Source organism: Dendrobium catenatum, unplaced genomic scaffold (assembly GCF_001605985.2).
Source record: "Dendrobium catenatum unplaced genomic scaffold, ASM160598v2 fragScaff_scaffold_1056, whole genome shotgun sequence".
Lineage (NCBI taxonomy): Eukaryota > Viridiplantae > Streptophyta > Magnoliopsida > Asparagales > Orchidaceae > Dendrobium > Dendrobium catenatum.
In genome coordinates this window covers 4,052,496-4,070,928 of record NW_021319518.1, presented here as the reverse complement: position 1 = coordinate 4,070,928, position 18,433 = coordinate 4,052,496, and the positions used below count along the sequence as shown (strand labels likewise).

General features: G+C 35.3%; 2 protein-coding genes across 2 annotated transcripts; one reads left to right on the top strand and one right to left on the bottom strand.

Moving 5' to 3' along the window:
• The first annotated feature begins 2,048 nt into the window (after positions 1–2,048).
• Positions 2,049–2,891, top strand: LOC110108800. Its single transcript, XM_020839594.1, has one exon. It carries the CDS (start codon positions 2,049–2,051, stop codon positions 2,889–2,891), a length of 843 nt encoding a protein of 280 aa, XP_020695253.1.
• A 7,866-nt stretch (positions 2,892–10,757) lies between these two features.
• Positions 10,758–16,100, bottom strand: LOC110108801. The gene is made up of 3 exons (XM_020839595.2): positions 15,773–16,100; positions 11,658–11,753; positions 10,758–11,322 (listed from the first exon to the last, which is right to left on the bottom strand). Exons 1-3 carry the CDS (start codon positions 15,804–15,806, stop codon positions 11,141–11,143), a joined length of 312 nt encoding a protein of 103 aa, XP_020695254.1. The 5' UTR covers positions 15,807–16,100; the 3' UTR covers positions 10,758–11,140.
• Positions 16,101–18,433: the final 2,333 nt, after the last annotated feature.

Below are 18,433 nucleotides of genomic sequence, written 5' to 3'. Positions count from 1 at the left end.
TAGAGGTTTTTTTAATATTGAGATTGAGGTGGATGCTTTAAACATTATTCAAATTATTAACAATGTTGATGTGTTTCATCCTCAGTTATTTTACATTATCAGGAAACTTCGTTTTGCCCTCTCTACTATGAATTATACGATTAAGCATATGTTTAGAGAAGGTAATGCGTGTGCTGACTGTTTGGCTAAACTTGGGAGTTTGATGTGAATAATTTGCCTCATACTTTAAAAGGTTTGGTGATTCTGGATAAAATTGGTCTGCCTTATATTAGATAGAGCTGATTTTATGTTTTTGAGTTTTATGGTGTTTGTTTTTCTTGCCCTGGGTTTTGTGATGTTTGATCTGCTGCTCTTAGGAGCCTTTACCTTATTTTATTTCTGTCCTGCTATTCCTGGGAGCTGGAATTGTTGGTCTTTCATTTGGGGTTCTGTCTTTGTTGTGCTCTGGAATCTTTTGTTTAGCTATAAAGATATTAGTTTTACTATTATGTTCTTATCTACTGTTTCTTGCATCGTGTGGATGTTGTTTTTCGCCTATCTGTTTAAGTTTTGTGGGATCTGGAGTTTGGAGTTTATGCTCCAGTTCTGGTTTAGCATCTCTGTTTGTTTTTAGGTTTGGATTGTTTTATTGCCTTGGTGGTGGAGTAGGGAAGTTGTTATTTGTTAGTTGAATAGAATCCAGTGGGGCATTCGGGAAAGCTGGAGATGGAACATATTATATTTTGGGTACTTCTATGAGTGCAAGGTAATTCTTTTTGGTTGCTTTTATTTTATGTTCTTTTTTACTCTACAATTTTGCAGGAAGAGGGTGCTGAACGAGAACTTTATGATCTTCCTTTTTTGGGTGTTGTCTGCTCACAGCCCGATCTCTTTTTTATGCATTTCATGTATTATTAGGAAAAGGAACCACTGGCTCGTAGGTTTTATTTCTTTTTTGCGTGTAGCTCATTTGAGCATTAGAGAGCTGGAGGTTCCTTTTAAGGACTCTGTAACCGAATTTATTGATTAAATAATAATAAAATAATATTTTATATTTTTTATAATTTTAAATTATTATTATTATTATTATTTTGGTTAAAACCTATAAAGAAGACTTACACGCTAATATTAGAGATAAATATAAGTCCTTAATAGGATCCAAGATTTACTATTGCTAAAAGAACTACATCTAAAATTCCAAAAAAAACCTACGAATCATTAATCTTGCCTAATTACAATCAAAGAAAGAAAATCTAAAAATTGAGGTAGGCTAGAAGCTAAACCAAAAAATACCAGCCACCAGCATAGATACACAGTAAGTGTAGAAAATAACAAAAAAGCCATCTCACCCAACTTAAAAAACCGAGCACAACCAACTAGAGCAGCCAACAGATCCATCCAAAACATCACAAACCAACAAAAGACCAGCACATCCGGACAGCGTATGAAGGGTACCAAGCGGTACCGTTGTTGGTACCGAACATGGTACTAAGTGCCTAGTGATCTAGCTCTTTTTTATTGGTCTCTAGACACATTTGGTGTCTGGACACAATAATCTCTCCTAAAATGGAATAACAAAACAAAACAACAAGATAGCAATGCCTACCATGCAGCAAACCCCGTAGATAGAATGAAAAGGCCATAACAGATAACCATAAAAATAGGAAAAAAAAAAAACTCACCTAACTAAGAAAAACAAAAGAGCTGAAAAAATTCGATGGGGGCTCTGCTAGGGTTTGGTTCATCCGCCTTCCTAATTTCTTCTTTTGCTGGTTCTTCCCTTCGGGGAAGGGGTTCTCTCTCCGTTGATGGAGTTTGCCCCACAAGACTTCCCTCCTCTTCCTAATTCCTCACTTCTGGGTGCCTCTCCTCCTCGTTCGGGGAGCTATGCTGAAAATCTTTCTTCTTCTGCTCTGAAGATGCAAGTTCTCTCGATGTCCTTCGTCTTTCCTAGTAAGAAACTCTCCTTCAAGTCTGAGGATCTCTCTGAAGGATCCACTCTCTAGTCTCATTCACTTGTTGGTTACTCGATTGGGCAACGTCCGTGCTATGAATGCCTTCTCTCGGCTATGAAGAAGGTTTGGAATCTTAATGGTTCGATGTCTTTACTCTCTCTTGCTGACGGATTTTTCCTTATGAAGTTTACCTCTCTAGAAGACCTTGACAAGGTCTGGATGGGAGGTCCTTGGTTTTTGCTGGGAAAACCTTTCATTCTTCAAAGATGGTCACCAAAATTTCAACCAGTTCGGGATGAGTCTGCTTCTATTTTGCTCTGGATTAAAATCATTAATCTTCCTCTTGCCTTATGGAGTCCTACTGGTATATCCAGGATCGCTAGTTATGTTGGCATTCCTATTTCAGTGGATTCCCTTACTGCTAACGGAACCCGACTCACGTTTGCTAGAGTCTGTGTTCAAATCAACAAGAACTCCCCTCTTCATGATGTGATTTCTATTGAGATTGACGGAGATGACATGGATCTAAAGGTGGTATATGACTGGAAACCTACCCCTTGCGAGGGTTGCGGCTCTCTATTTCACCCTTTCTCTCTCTGCTCATCTAACCGAAATCCCAAACCCTCTATCTCCATTGTCCATCGTCCCCGGGGTAGGAGCATGAGTAGGCATCCTAATTCCAAAAATTTGAGCACATCTGCTAAACCCCCAATTCCTAGACCCACAGTGGCTGCTCTTGTGATATCTCCTCCCTCTCAGGATGCTGTTATCCCCTCTGGAATTGGCCCGTCCAATTCTGTGATATCTCCTAAGACCACCCCTACTAAGTATGTTCCTACGTCTACTTCTGCTGCCTCCACCTCTCCATATGCTTCCCCCAAATCTTCTACACTTAATGCTTTCGTTGACCACCTCTTCCTATTCTCAATCTTCCCACAGAATTTCATCGTCTTCTGATCTCCCTTCTCCTTCTTGTCTTCCCCCACCTATGGTTTCGACCTCTAACAAATTTTCCACCTTACTGTCTAATGATGACAAATTAGATGACTCTTCTATTTTTCCACAGAAAATCCCTTTATTGGATGATGGAATGCAGGTTTCATCTCCTTCCAACCTCTTGTCCTCTTCTAATGAGCAATGCTCTACTTCAGAGAATCTCTCCAACTCTAAAAGCAAAACTATTACCACCAAGGAATCGAAAAAGGGTAAGCCTAAGCCCTTCAAAAAGGCTAAAGGTTCTCGTTATTGATGTCTTGTACTCCATTTGCTAGTTGGAATGTGAGTGGGTTCAACAACCTGGAGAAAGTGTGGTTTTGCAGAGAGCTTGTTTCTTCTTATAGTCTCAAACTATTGTGTATTCTGGAGGCCAAAATTCAGGTTCAATCCTTCTTGGACCGTTCGTTTCTCAACTCGCACAAAGTTTTTGAGGATGAGTCCTCATACAACAATTATTGTTTGTCCTCTCCTGGGAGAATTTGGATTAAATGGGACAAATCCTGTGTCTCATTTAAACCGACCTTTACTTCTTCTCAGCTGATCAATGGCATCTTTGTTGCTGGTAATTTGCCTCCTATTCAACTTTATGTTGTTTATGCTGCTAATAATATGAGTGATAGGAAAATCCTTTGGGATGACCTTCGTAATCTTGTTCCTTCTGAAGATCAACCATGGATTATACATGGAGATTTCAATTGATGTAGATTCGATTATGAGAAAGCTAGTGGAAATCCTATTAATCCTACTTCTTTGGGTGAGCTCAACAAGTGCATTTTTTATTGTGGTGTTCAAGATCTTGCTTCCGTTGTGCTTTACTATACTTGGTACAATCAAAGAATAGATTCTCCTATTCATATTAAGCTGGATAGGGTGTTAGTTAACCCGGGTCTTCTTAGTATTTATCAGTCTGCTTTTTACAAAATCGCCCATCCTGGTGGATCTGATCATTCACCCCTGATTTTCTTTGATAATGCCTCTTACTCCCCCAAAGCAAGATTTATGTTTAAAAACTACTGGGTGAAGTTTGACTCTTTTTGGGAAGAGGTTATCACTACTTTTGATAGACCGTCCATGGGTAGCCCCATTTCTTCCTTTTATAATTGTCTTAGGCTCCTTAAAAGATCTCTTAAGGGGAAGAATTGGGTGTCTAACAATTATTTATCAAATGCTATCTTGGATTTACAGAATCTTCAAAGTGATGTTTTGAAGGAACTTCAAGCTCAACCTTCATGTGTTTCTTTAAACAGCAATCTTAAATTGGTCAATGAGAAATTAGCTTATCATCATTCGGCTTGGACCTCTTGGATCACCAAGCGTGCTAAATCTTATTGTCTTACGAAAGGTAAGGATGACTTGGGTTTTTTATATGCCAAGATTAAAGCTAGAAAAAATAAGAATATTATTAGGGAAATTACCACTGATCATGGTACTTTCTCTTCTCACTCTAGCATTTCTGAAGCTATCATTTCTCACTTTAATGCTTTGTTTAATGCTCCTAATTTGGTTTTGGGGGTGGATGTCTCCATTCCTGTTGGGAATGTTGTTCCTTCTCAGCTAATCCCCTCTCTTACTGCGCATATATCTGATGATGAGATTAAGAGAATTGTTTTTTCTGGAAAGACAATTGCTGCCCTTGGTCCAGATGGTTTTTCTTTTGAATTTTACCAGAAGTCTTGGCATATGTTGGGCCCCCAACTCTGTAGGGCTATCAAAAGTTATTTCACTTTGGGATTCTTACTGAGAGCCACTAAAGCCACTGTAATTGCTCTTATCCCTAAAGGCCCTCATGCATCTCACATTTCTGATTATAGACCTATCTCTTTGTGTAATGTGTTCTATAAGGTGATTTCCAAGCTTCTTGCAAATAGATTGAAGGTTATTCTTCCTCACATTATTTATGATAACCAAGTTGGTTTTATCTCTAAATGAAGCTCTTCTGATAACATTAATTTGGTCGTGGAATTGCTGAGGGAATTTAAAGATGGTAGTAATATTTTTTGTGTTGAACTTGATGTTCGGAAAGCTTTTGATTCGTTATCTAGGGATTTTCTTTTGCATCGACTAAAGCTCAAAGGTTTTCCTGATATCTTTATTTCTTGGATAAAGGGGTGTATTACAGAGGTTTACTTCTCTATTTGTATCAATGGCACTCATGAAGGCTTTTTTAAATCCACTTCTGGTTTAAGGAAGGGTTGTCCCCTCTCCCCGTTGTTTTTCTGTATTGCCATGGATGCTCTCTCCTTGAGCCTTCACACCCCTAATTTCACGGGTATTACTTGTAATGGGGTTGACATTAACCATCTAATGTATGCGGATGATCTTTTGATTTTTGGTAAAGCTGAGGTTGCAAATGTCAATTATTTGAAGGATGCTTTAAATCTTTTGGGGGCTGCTTCTAACCTTCATATTAATCCTAATAAGAGCTCTATCCTTTTTGCCAAGGATACTTCCTCTGCTAGCCTTATTGCTGATATTCTAGGTATTAATAACTCCAACACATTCTTGACTTATCTCGGGCTCCCTATTTACCCGAAGAGGCTTAAATTTTCCCACTTTCAACCCCATTTGAACAGGATTACAACCCTTTTTGCGGGCTGGAAAGTTAAGTTTTTATCTTTTGCTGGAATGTTGCAATTTTTGAAATTCAATATTGCAAATATAATTGCTTACTGGATTCGTGGATCTATTATACCAAAAGCTTGTTGTTCTTTTATTACTAAGCTTTGCTCTAAATTTATGTTACATGGGAACATTGATGATAGTAAATTGCATTTAATTGCTTGGAATAATATTACTAAACCTAAGACTTATGGGGGGCTTGGCATCCTCTCTTTTGATGCTTATTACTTTGCAGTGGGTTGTTCCTTTATTTGGAGGCTGTTTCAATTTCCTTCCCTGGCTGGCTCTTGGTTGAAAGAAAAATTTGAATCACCTTTTAAAACTTCCCCTCTATCTTCTTCTAGATTCTGGAAGGGGATTTGTGATGTTTCTCAAAAGATTAAGGCAAACATTTCACTTTCTGTTGGTGGTATCTGCAATTCTCTTTCAAATGGGATCCTTGGCTCGACAGTTGCCTGCTGGGGGATGTTTGTTGTGATTCAAGACTTAACTTTAAGGTGGTTGATGATTTTATTGAGAATGGTCACTGGGTTTTACCAGAATTCTTGCCGTCTCAGGTGAGTTCTACTGTTTTGAATGTGGGTATAATGGATCATTCGGTTATAGCTTGGGATGGGGCTCTTCCAGCCCCAATTTTAAGCAATTTTCTAGCTCTTTTTTATTCTCATTTGGAAGAGGTCTCTTGGCATAGATTCATTTGGCATAAAAAGGGGTCTCTTAAGTTTGCTTGTTTTGCTTGGATGGCTGTTACTGATAAACTGAAATGTTCAGATGTGCTTATTCGGAGTGGGTTGCCTGTCCCTCCTAGCTACTCTTTTTGCTCACTCCTGCAGGAATCTCACCACCACTACTTCTTTGAATGTGATTTTTCTTTCTCTATTTTCTTATTGGTTTTTCCGGTTTTTGAGAGGTTTTTATTAAGGCCTAATTTGATGCAAGCATATGATTTTCTTGATTCTTAATTTTCTTCACACTTTGAGAAAAACTTTTGTTTCTCTATAATGACATACATTGTTTATCATCTTTGGAGGGAGAGAAACAACAGGCATTTCTCAAATTCTTGGTTATCTCCTCTTGGGGTGACTGGCAACATCAAATCGATTATTAGGAAGAAAGCTTGCAGTTGGAAAAATGTGGAGTTGCTTAAACAGAAGTTTCCTAATCTTTTCTGACCAGCCATTTGCCTGGTGGATTTCATTGCAATTTTTCTGGAGGGGGAATTTTGGAGGGGCAATGATGACCTGGGAGCACCATTTGACTGTTCGCTGCTGGATATTTCCCCCTGGATGTCTCAGTACCTATTTTTGGTTGATTTTGCAAGTCTGTGGAAACCGGGGAAATGGCCCCTTTCTCGGAATATACTCACAGTCATTATCTGATTCCAGATGAGATTTTGGGTGCTCTCTTTTTTGCCAGAGTCCCTGATGTTTTTTCTCTTCTCCCCTCTTTTGCTGTCTTTTGTTTGAGTTGAACCCTGGTTATTTTTTTCTTGGGTTCACTCTTCTCTTTCTTTTACAGAATTTTGTTTTTTACATGTAATTGATCTTTTCTTTAATACATGAGCTAAGGCTCCCAAATTTCCAAAAAAAAAAAAAGAAAAACAAATGTCCAATAGGAGGCAACACCTACGCAGCAACACAACACGGATAACTAGGAAAGACAGCAACAAGAGACAGCAACAACTAAGTACCCGAGTAGAACAAACCAACAGAAAGCCAAAGATAAATAAAACCCAAAACCCCAAGGGCAAAGGACAATTAAAAACTACTAAACAAGCATCATTTGTTCCTTAAGTGCAGAAACCCAAGCTTATCCATCATCACCAATCCTTTCAACAAATGCAAATCAGTAAAATCAGTATAAAGCTTGGCAGAATCATGATAAATACCTTTCCTCACTAACCAATCTACACACAAATTTTTAATTCTAGAAATATAAAAATTTGAATAATCAACCTTCTACAAATAGCTCATAATTTTTTTAAAAGTATTAGAATAGAGAAGCATTATTGCAGTACTTTCTCTTAACAAGGTTAACCAAAATTAAAGAATCAGACTCAATCCAAATATTCTGGGTATGAAATTGAGAACAGAATTTAAGGCTGAGTAAGAGAGCAGTGAACTCAACAATAATCACATTCCCATTAGGGACATTACCAACAAATGCAAAAACCATATCACCATGAAAATTCCTATCAATGCCCCACAGCCAGCACCAACCTTAGAATGAGATATGTCAACATTTAATTTAAACTTGTTTAAAATCGATTTAATCCTATAAATAACCGTAAACATATGCCTAATGATATCCTTCTAAAAAAATTTGAAAAAAATTGGTCCAAGAAGGAACACCTTTAAAATGCATAGATATAAGTAATTTAGCATTAACCATCTAGTGAATTTTTAATTTCAGGAAAATAATGATTCCGTCAAAATCCATTTTAATGCCAAGATGCTTGTTATTATTTCTTTCCAACCAAATAATCCAAACAATAAGAAGAGCAACTATACCAATATGACCAGCAGGTCTATTGGAAAACCATTGAACTAGTAAAGAGTAACAATTTTTGACATTGGAAACAAAATTAACACCCAAAACATTCTCCAAAAATATCCAAACCTTCCTTGCTATATACCCCTCCAAAAACATATGATTGATAGTCTCAACATGAGAACAACATTGACATTTAGAAACCGTGTTGAAACCTTTGGTCATTAATCTCTCATCCACTAGAATGAATTTGTTAATAAGTCGTCGATTAAAAATAAAAAGTGACGTAGGAATATTAGAACTTCAAATTTTATTAAAAACTTTAATGTTAGGGACCTATCTCTGATACAATTCCAAACATCATTAGAACAAAAGCTATCATTTTTTAGAAATATTAAAAATGATCTTATTAGATAAAGTTATGTCAAAGGGAATGTCCATAATGCCATCAACCACATCCTTGGGAACAAATTCTAACAAACGATTATAATTCCAATTGCCATTACTTAAAAAATAAGAAACTTTCATAGTGGTAATGGAATGAGTATTAAAATAGGAATCCAAGGAACCAAATCCCCTCCAATTATCTTGTCAAAAGAAAGAAGACCCATTACCAATACCCCATTGCAAGAATAACTCACCCAGACACTTGATACTACACATTCTTGCCAAACAGAGGACTGACCGTTAAAAAAAATTAACAAACATATGAAATGACTTACAATATTTCAAGATCATAAAGTTAGCCCAAAGGGAATTATTTTCTCTAAATTTCCATCGAACTTTAATAGAAAAGCATTTAACCATGTCTATGATATACTTACAATCAAGCTCACTCTCCCCGGTAGGCCCAGTATAGGAATTCCAAATTCTTTAGTGAATCCTCTTATAATCAGTAGAGGAACCCCAAAAATATTTGTTAAAAATTCTCTTCATCCTGCACAAACCACCAAAGTGGGATTAATAGTTTGAAAATGATATAAAGGTAAAGATGATAAAAAAATCTTACCACCCATTGAAAGAAGTTTAAATTCCCAATAAGCCAAATTAGTATTAATCGACTGAAAAATCTTATAAATAAAGAAACTTTTCCAAGGACCTTTGAAAATCGGAGTGCCCAAATAAAATATGGGAAGATTCTGCTTAGAAAATCTAGTGTACTAAGAAATAAGATTAACATTCCTCTGAAGCATATCTTTCACAAGAATGAAAGAACACTTCTTAAGGTTAAAGTTTAAACCACTTTCCTTGCCAAAGTTCATGAGAAAATTGTAAACCATCTTGACATGATTAAATGAATTATTAAAAAAGATAATGAAATCATCAGTGAAATATAAATGAGAAATATGCATACCGCCCTTATTAATATACACCAAACTTTTATATTTAGAGAATAAAATATGCAGACCTCTAGATAAATATTCAACAGCAATAATAAAAAGAGCAAGTGAGAGAGGATCATCCTACCTGACTTGAGAAGCATGAAAAAAATCATTACTTTTACCTTTAATAATAATGGAATATCGAACATGTTGAATGATATTAGATATTAAAGCTATGAAAGAATCATTAAAACAAAAAAGCTGCAAAATTTTATAAATAAAACTCTAGTTGACATTATCATAGGCTTCAATGACTAATTTCATAACCATATTTCTACCCAGGATATTAATATTAATATCATGAATGAGCTCTTGAGCTAAGAGAACATTATTCACAATACTTCCTTTAACCAAACTTATTTGATTTTGAGAAATAATCTTAGGGAGGATGTTAGCAATATGAGAAGCAATAATTTTAGAAATAATCTTATTAAAAATAGAGCATAAACTAATGGTTCTATAATCATACCAACAAGTAGAGTTATCACATTTTGGAATTAGAATAATAGAATTACTAGTAAAGAATTTAGGAAGAGCCATACCATTGAAGAAACCTAGTTTAATATAATGAATGAAAGCTTTAGATTTCCAACTCTTAGCATGAGCATGAAAATACTTTGTATCTCCATCCCCATCAGAAAGGAATTTAGAAATAGCTTTTCGACATTAGTATTCCTCTTCAAAAAATTATAAATCAGAAAGATGTTTTTTTTTCATTGATCAATAAGGTCTTATTCTCATTAGATCTATTGAACATAAAATTGCCCTCATGAAAAATAACTTTTCTCTCAACTTAAGAGATATTATAAAAAATGTTACCAAACATGTTTATTCCACCATCTAAATGCTTTTTTAAGACGCTTGCATTTAAGAGAAAACAAAATAATATCATTATTACCATCATAATAGGATATGAGAGCCAGCCAATTCATCTCAACCACATTATAGAAATCCTTAGAATACAACCACATATTATGAAATCTGAAGGCAGAAACACTCGATCTAATATGAGAGTTAATAGAAATCAACAAACACACATGATCATATGTAGTTCTACTAAGATGATGAGCCACAATGCTAGAAAAAACACAGACCCAATTAAAATTAAATAATATTATATCCAATCTTTGCCTTAAATTATTATTAAACCACGTAAACTTATAGCCAATCAAATCAATATCAACTAGACCACTAAACAAAATCATCCTCCATAGGAACATTAGGAGTAGAGCCTCCCAATCTTTCAAAAGAATTAGCAATAATATTAAAATCCCCCAACAAATTAAGGCCTCTAATAGAAAAGGAGAAAGCATCAATTTGATGCCATAAAGAAATCTGACCCACTTTAGAACAACTAGCATAACAAATAGAACAAAAAATAAGTGCATTGTTAATACAAAAAATATAATGAATGACTTGCTCAAAATCAGCTAGAATATAGAAATTAATAGAAGCATTAAAAAAAAGCCATATTTTCCCATTAGAGTTTACAAAAGAAGAATTAAAACAAAGTTTCCTTCGACAAATACTCAATTTAGATGTACCAACTAATGACTCTAAAATAGCTAAAAAAGAAATGTTATGATTTCTACGTAGATTACAAATCCAAGAGCGAGAAAGTATATTACCCGCCCCACTTACATTCCAAATTAGGGACTTATTCTTAATAATCTGATAGGGTAGCTGCTTTTGATCTAGTATATCTAGATTGAGAGGCTATCACATCAAATTTATTTTATTATAGTTCCTCCACTTTTTCTTATTGGATACTCTATCAAAATCCTCAAAGGAACTATGCATAACTTTATACTTAGAAATACTTTTCATTTTGGAATGAATCTCCACATCAGAATGCAGTTCACCTTCCTCCCAATTAGATTTAGACCTATGAGTGTGAGAGTCTGCATAAGAGGATTCACTTAAATCATTGGACATATAAATTTTGTGACAAAGACATCTCCCATTAACAAAATCCTGAACAAAGTTTTTACCCATTATAGCAGAAGATGATGCAACAGGAATAATGGGGGTAAGCAGAAGATTAGCCGACAAAACACCACCCATAGGGGCATCCTTCAAAAGATTAGCATCCCCCACATTATCCTTGTTTTCATATTTATTCTCAAATATAATAGGTAAGGCCACCATAAGTTCAATACCTTCAGAGTTTTTTTTTTTTTTGAAGATAGAGTCATCAATAAGAGAAGGATAAAAAAAAAAGGATTAGGAACATCACCAATATAGACTTTTATCGTGGCCTCATGAGGGGAGGGAGAGCCATCTTGAGTAACCGTGACGGATACTTCAACATTTGAACTAGGCAATGCAGATCCTTCAAAACATGGTTAAGAGAAATAATAAATTTGACAATGTTATATTTCCTCAAATGAGGATGTAAATGATATCATTCGACCTTATTATGACCTAAAGCTTTACAGTGATCACAGAAGCTAGGAAAATCACTCATCACAATCTTTTAAATATAACCAAACTTCTCAGGCCAACATAAATAGAATCAGGATATTATTTTGTAATATCCAATTTAACCAAAATATGTGCTACAGATGAGAGATAACCAAAAGCAGTGGCAGAATAAATTCTTAAGGGGCGACCAAACAATGATCCTTGTCCATGAAATATATGGCGAGTAAAAAGATGGGGATGTAAATTTGGGAAAGAAATCTATACAGACACTATGGGTGATTTCGTAGAAATGTCAAACAATGGTGACCATTTGATTAGCTTTATAAAGCAATTATTCACATAATAAGCTTTTCTAGAAAAAATCTTGCTATAATTTAGATCATCTAATAGTTTGATCAATACATGTTTGGGATCTAACAAAGTGACAGAAAAATCAACTGAAAGTTTGAGCAAAAAGAAAACTTTCTAATATCATCCTAAGCATGACACCTAATCGTGAATTTTCCAACCAAAGAAAAACTCAAACACTACATCTAAAGCTAAGATTTCCTCTTAAAAAAAACATAAGGAAGTTAAACCTTTGTGTGTCAACTGTACGAATATTTAAAATCTTATTAAAATTAACCCCGTCATAATTAGTCAATCAAATCATGGTTTAATTAAAGATAGTCGATCGTACCGTACGATGTAGGTCATACCATATGATTAGCAAAGACAAAATTTGGTCATCCCAAAGATCATACCAAACAAAACCATGATTTTTGAACAAATCATATTGCACGATGTCGATCGTACCATATGATTACCAACGATAAAATTTGGTTGTCCTAGAGATTGTACCACCATAATTTTTAAACTAATCATATTGTACAATATTCATATCGTACTGGACAACCTACTTGAATTAAACTAATCGTACTGTATAAATAGAAGAAATCGTCCCATACGAATAGAAGAAATATAACAGATCGTATTATACGACGTGTTTATAAAATTTGAACAGTTCATTTGAACGACTATTACATCTTATTGAACAAGATTAGTTTTAAACTGATCGTATTGTATGAAGTTGGATTGCACTGTACGAATAGTTATGATTAAATTGAATTTTTAGGATTTCTGAAAGCCTATTACAAAAGCAAATGTTTTAATTTTTCCTAATAATGCTAAGGGAAGAACTTGACTGAAGGAGGAACTCTGAGAGGGAGCTTTTGAGAAGAAAATTAGGATTTGAGAGAGGAAGGAGTAGGTGAGCTTGAGCGCGAGGGAGAAGTAGTGTGAGGGGATCACACGGTTGCTCTAGGTTAGCTGCACCCTTGCTCCTCCTATGGCCTTGGTGAGTATTTTGGGAGCTCTTTAGGGAGAGCGGATTCTCACTCCAGTTCTTAAGGTTCTCTGTCTTCTTCAAGAGTGAGAAAAAGGAGCTGAGGTTCTCTGCCTTCTGTAGGAGGGAGAAAAATGGGTTAAGGTCCGCTACCGTCACTAGAAAGGTGACATAGCGTATGGCACTCCGCTGCATCAAAGGTTTGGTGAAAGTGAGTTTGTAAAGGCTTCTCCGCCTTGTTGTGGGAGTAAAAGGAGAGTCACTTTTTGTTAGTGCAAATTCCTGGAGTGGAGGACTCCGGGGAGTGGACGTAGGTCAAGGTTAACTGAACCATTATAAAACTTATGGCGTGCTTTTTCATTTTTCACGTTTGACTTTTTACATTTAATTTTCGTTATTACTGCTTAATGAATATATGTTCTATTGTGCAATTTAGAATCTCATCATCATTACTAAAATCGTTGTTAATCTATTAGCTTTCGCATCGGGTAATTAATTACATATTTGAAAACTCCGAAAAAAAAATCTACAAAAATAATATTCCTGCTTAGGATTATTTTTAAAAGAACCAATTCACCCCCCTCTTGGTGCATCTTGAACTTTCAGTTTTATTTTATGCATTTTGATTCTTTTAATATAAATTTTAATAAGTTTAAAATATTATTAATGATGGTATGTATTTCATATATATATATATATATATATATATATATATATACTTATAATATCTTTATAATCATCTTTATCTCCTCTTTATTAAATTTCTTTTGACTAATGCCACACTATTAAGCATATTTATTAGTCATATTATAAAGCTTTGTCTAACTTTGTCATAAACATTGAAGATATCTTAAGTTCAATAGCAAGACTTAGTAGTTGCATTGTTGCTAAAAGTTTAATAGCAAGACTTCTTCGTGCGGCATCGTCCTGCCGCAAAGCTTCCGTTGGCATATCCATTACAGTGTCCAATTTGAAGCAACATTTTCTCAGACTCATTAAATTGTCATTCCGGCCTCAGTTAAATGATAGTCTTTTTTTTGTGTTTTTTGTATACTATGAAACTACATATTTTATTTGGGTAGGCAGACTTCATGATTAACTGTATGAATTTCACAAATATGTATTGTCGATCCTTACAAACCAAACGATTATTTAATATTTGAAAATAGTTCCAGTGAAAGATTTTTTTTTTTTGCTGCTACTGGGTATTTTTTTTCCTTAACTATGCTTATTTGGAGCTTTCAACTACGCAAGAAGATTCTTTTGCAATAATGACTAGAAAATTTATCAAATCTGGAGCTGTCTTTCAACTATGCAAGAAGATTCTTTTCCAATAATGCAATAACGTCTTTGATTCCAAATTATTTGTATTATTTTTTCCTTAACTAAGCTTTAATTGGATCTTTCAACCTCATGTATTGCAGTTGTTAGATGTCAGCTGCTAAGCATAACAATTGTCTATTGCGAATTCACTAGTGTGGGCTTGATGGGAGACCATGGGTGTCTAAGTTATATTTTCATGTATGGTAAAGATAAACCAAAAATGGTCTCTTAGTTATTACCGATGTCCTTTTGTGTAATATCAGGATTCCTTTTTGCGATATCCTTAACTTCATGAGCAATCCAGCTTGTAGTAGCTTGCTTGTTTCTAGCTCTGTTTACTTATGGGCATAAATGTATCGAATGTAATTTTCTAACATTGAATGAATGGTCATCTGATACATAACGAAGTACATACAACCGTGTTATGTGTATGTAGCAACAACTCTTGATTTAATCTTGATAGCAATATTTTGTAAAATAGAATTGGAATGACTGACTTGTTTGAAACTTAATGAATCCTCAAAATGCATACCAACACATAAAGAATGTCTTTCTTTAGCCTAAGCCGTAAAGAAACCATCACACAAACCATATACTATTATGTCAGTGTTCACCTTATTGTTCGCACTTAAATCATGCATATCTCTATACTGAATGTCATCTGCATGACACTTAAATCATGCATTTCACTACAACCACCACCTCCACTCTATTGCCATCACAAGAACCTATAAGTATGTCTATGACATCTATATCACTCATAATCAGTATGTAAATTTTAGGCGATGTTCCATTAATTTGATATTGTAGGTCAAGGCATGACCCCAAGCCTCCGAAAAATTGATTTGGTTTGTTCCTTCAATAATAAAAAATTAATATGTCCTCTCTCAAAGTTTAATGTTTTCTGACTTCCATCGTCATATTTCATCCTGCTTTGACCCTTCACCGCAGTCCAATATCCTTCATATTTGAAGATAATAGAGCACAAATTATTAAAGTCCTTATATATGCGAATACAACTCTTAATGAGATAAATTACATCCAATTAGCATAAATAAACATGTAATTATTAATGAGTTTGTTCATTTGTCTGCTGAACAATTTATCTTTAGACGACAGACGGAGAAGGCGCATGTAACTATAACCAACTCTTTGAAAGGGGTTTGTTTTGGAACGACTTTGGCTACAACAACGTTAAGATGAAGAAGGCAAATGTGCATAGTAGAAAGGTGAACAAACAAAATACCTAATGGGAAGGAAGAGGGGTTTGACGTGAGTACCTGATTGATCGAGGAAGAGCCCATGGGAGGTCATCAGTTGGGATGTTCGCACAAAATGTCAAACGATTTTGCTCAGTTGGTATATGTTCACACGATCTTGAGAAGATGAGTAGCGTTTTATTCAAACGCGAGAGGGAGCTGCTTAAACAACAATAAAGAGGAGAGGTGATTGCTGCGCAAAAGATAAGGACAGAGTGAGATTTTGACAAGAGGTAACAAGAGTGGTAATTTAGATGAGCCTAGTTGTGTTTAAGTGGTAGAACAGTAAATAATGAAGTTTAGGTGTTAGATAAGTAAATAGAGCAGTTTTAAGTATTAAGTATGTAAGAATCCGTAAAAATAATTGGAGACTTTAAAAACAAAACTCTTCAATTGGTGCTATTATTAAAAGTTTAAAAGCAATGATTCCATGTTTCTGCAACTAAGACATTCATTCCAATACACTCAACTTAAAGCAACTTTGTTGTTTTAAATTATACAACTTTTATGTCTACTTTAATTAAAGCCACTCAATTATTCATATTTCATTGATCAAATTATTAAATTTCATCATCATCCCACTTACCATTAAAGGTATTGGAGGCTTAAAAGCAAGGCTTATCAGTGCCTTTATTATTGAAGGTTTAATACATATTGCGGGCTAGAATATTTGTGGCGGTAAATTATAAAATCCTCACGTCTTAGTGTTGCACGAGTATCCAGCACACAAACAGAGAAAAAGGAAACACCATAATTGTTTACGTGGAAAACACTGAAGGGATAATTCATGAGGCCACGCCTAGTTGAAATGATTCCACTAGTGTTGGAATAGATTACAAATATCAAACTTTCCCTTAAAATTGAGGACGATCATATTGCAATAATAAATTGTCGGGTTAAAATCTAGTGATGAATGGAAATCGGATGGAAATCCAACAAAGTTTGGAGGTGGGGAAAAATTGATTATCAATTAGCTGCCGGGCAGAAGTCCGGTGTCAGTCGGTGGCCAGGCAGAAGTCCGACATAAGTAGGTGGCCGAGCGGAAGTCTGACGATAGTTCATAAATGATCATTGACCGAGCAGTGGTCAAAGAGGAGTCGGGTGGCAAGAGAACTCTAGTTTCCCTCTCTTCCTTGCTTTGATCGTCTCTCTATAAAGAATGATGAGTCTATTTATAGTATTCTGGGAGTGGCATAGCCAGTAAATAAAAGATAGATCAAGGGTACTTTGGGAGTGGTTTGAATAGATGACCAATTTTGTTCCCCTTGATCGTGAACCGTGTACTCGGCATTCGAATGTCTTAATGATATCAAAAGTCAGCATCTTGGACTCGTTAGATTCGTCTCGTCGAGTTGCTTGATTCGGTTATAAGCATGACACATTAGAAAATCATTTGGTAATCCAAATGGTTTTAATCTTCCAAAGGTGCTTTGAGTCTTTGTTTTGGATCCATTTGGGCTCAAATTAGGCCAAATTTGGTGTTATTAGGTTCGTCTTTTCGAGATGTTCAGTTCAACTATGAATTTGTTGAAATCGGAGTTCAGTTGGTCCAAATTTTAATTTCAGAAGTATATATGTGTGTGTGTGTGAGTGAGTTAATTATAATTATATTTTACATTAAATAATTTAAATATGATATATTACAAACACCCATAACTAGGGCTGTCAATATTAGACACGACACGAAAACCCGACCAAGAAATTTCGGGTTAGACCCGCCCATTTCCAAAACGGGTCGGGTTCTGGTTCACAGATTCGACACGTTTGAAAAACAGGCTAGGTTCGGGTTGACCTGACGGTTTGCTGGGTCAACCCGGAAACCTGTTTAAAATGGCTGCCCAATTGCCCGTGGACCGGCCGCTGCCCACCCCCTGTCCAGTGCCCGCGGAGCTGCCCTCTGCTCATCTGTCAAAAACGGGTCACGGGTCGGGTTCGGGTCCAACCCGAAATTGACCCGACAGTTCAACCCGACCCGACCCGTTTTTGCAAACGGGTCGGTTTTCCGAACCCGAACCCGACCCGCTTCGGGTCCGGGTCAACCCGACCCGACCCGCTTAGGGTATATTTAATTAAATTTTTTTTATTTAATTCATTTTATTTTAATTTAAATTAAATTAAGGGTAGATTTACTTCAATTAATTTAAAATAAATCAAGATTAATTTAATTTGGGCAATAATATTTATAATTTTTTGAAATATTATTTACTTATTTCATAAAAATTCATTAAAATTCTCCAAAATTAATTAAAAACAGGTCAAACCGGGTCGATTTCGGGTTTCCGGGTCAACCCGAACCCGACCCGGTTTTACAAACGGGTCGAAATCTCTAACCCGAACCAGACCCGGTTCGGGTTCGGGTTGACCCGAACCCGAAATTTTCGGGTCGGGTTCGGGTCGGGTTTTCGGGTCGGGTCCAATATTGACAGGTCTAATTGGCCCGATTATAAACTTTTATCATCATCCATCCCACTAAACATTGAAGTTATTAGAGGTTTAAAAGAAAGATTTTTTAAAGGATTTTTCATATTTAAAAATTATATTCATTTTTTTTATTTTTATGGGCAAATAAAATAAATTTATTCTTATGTAATGAACTTCATATTTACTTAAATTATGCTATTATTTTGAGAAACAATATTAAAATTATGTCTAATAATTGTTAATTTCAAAATCTATGTTTAT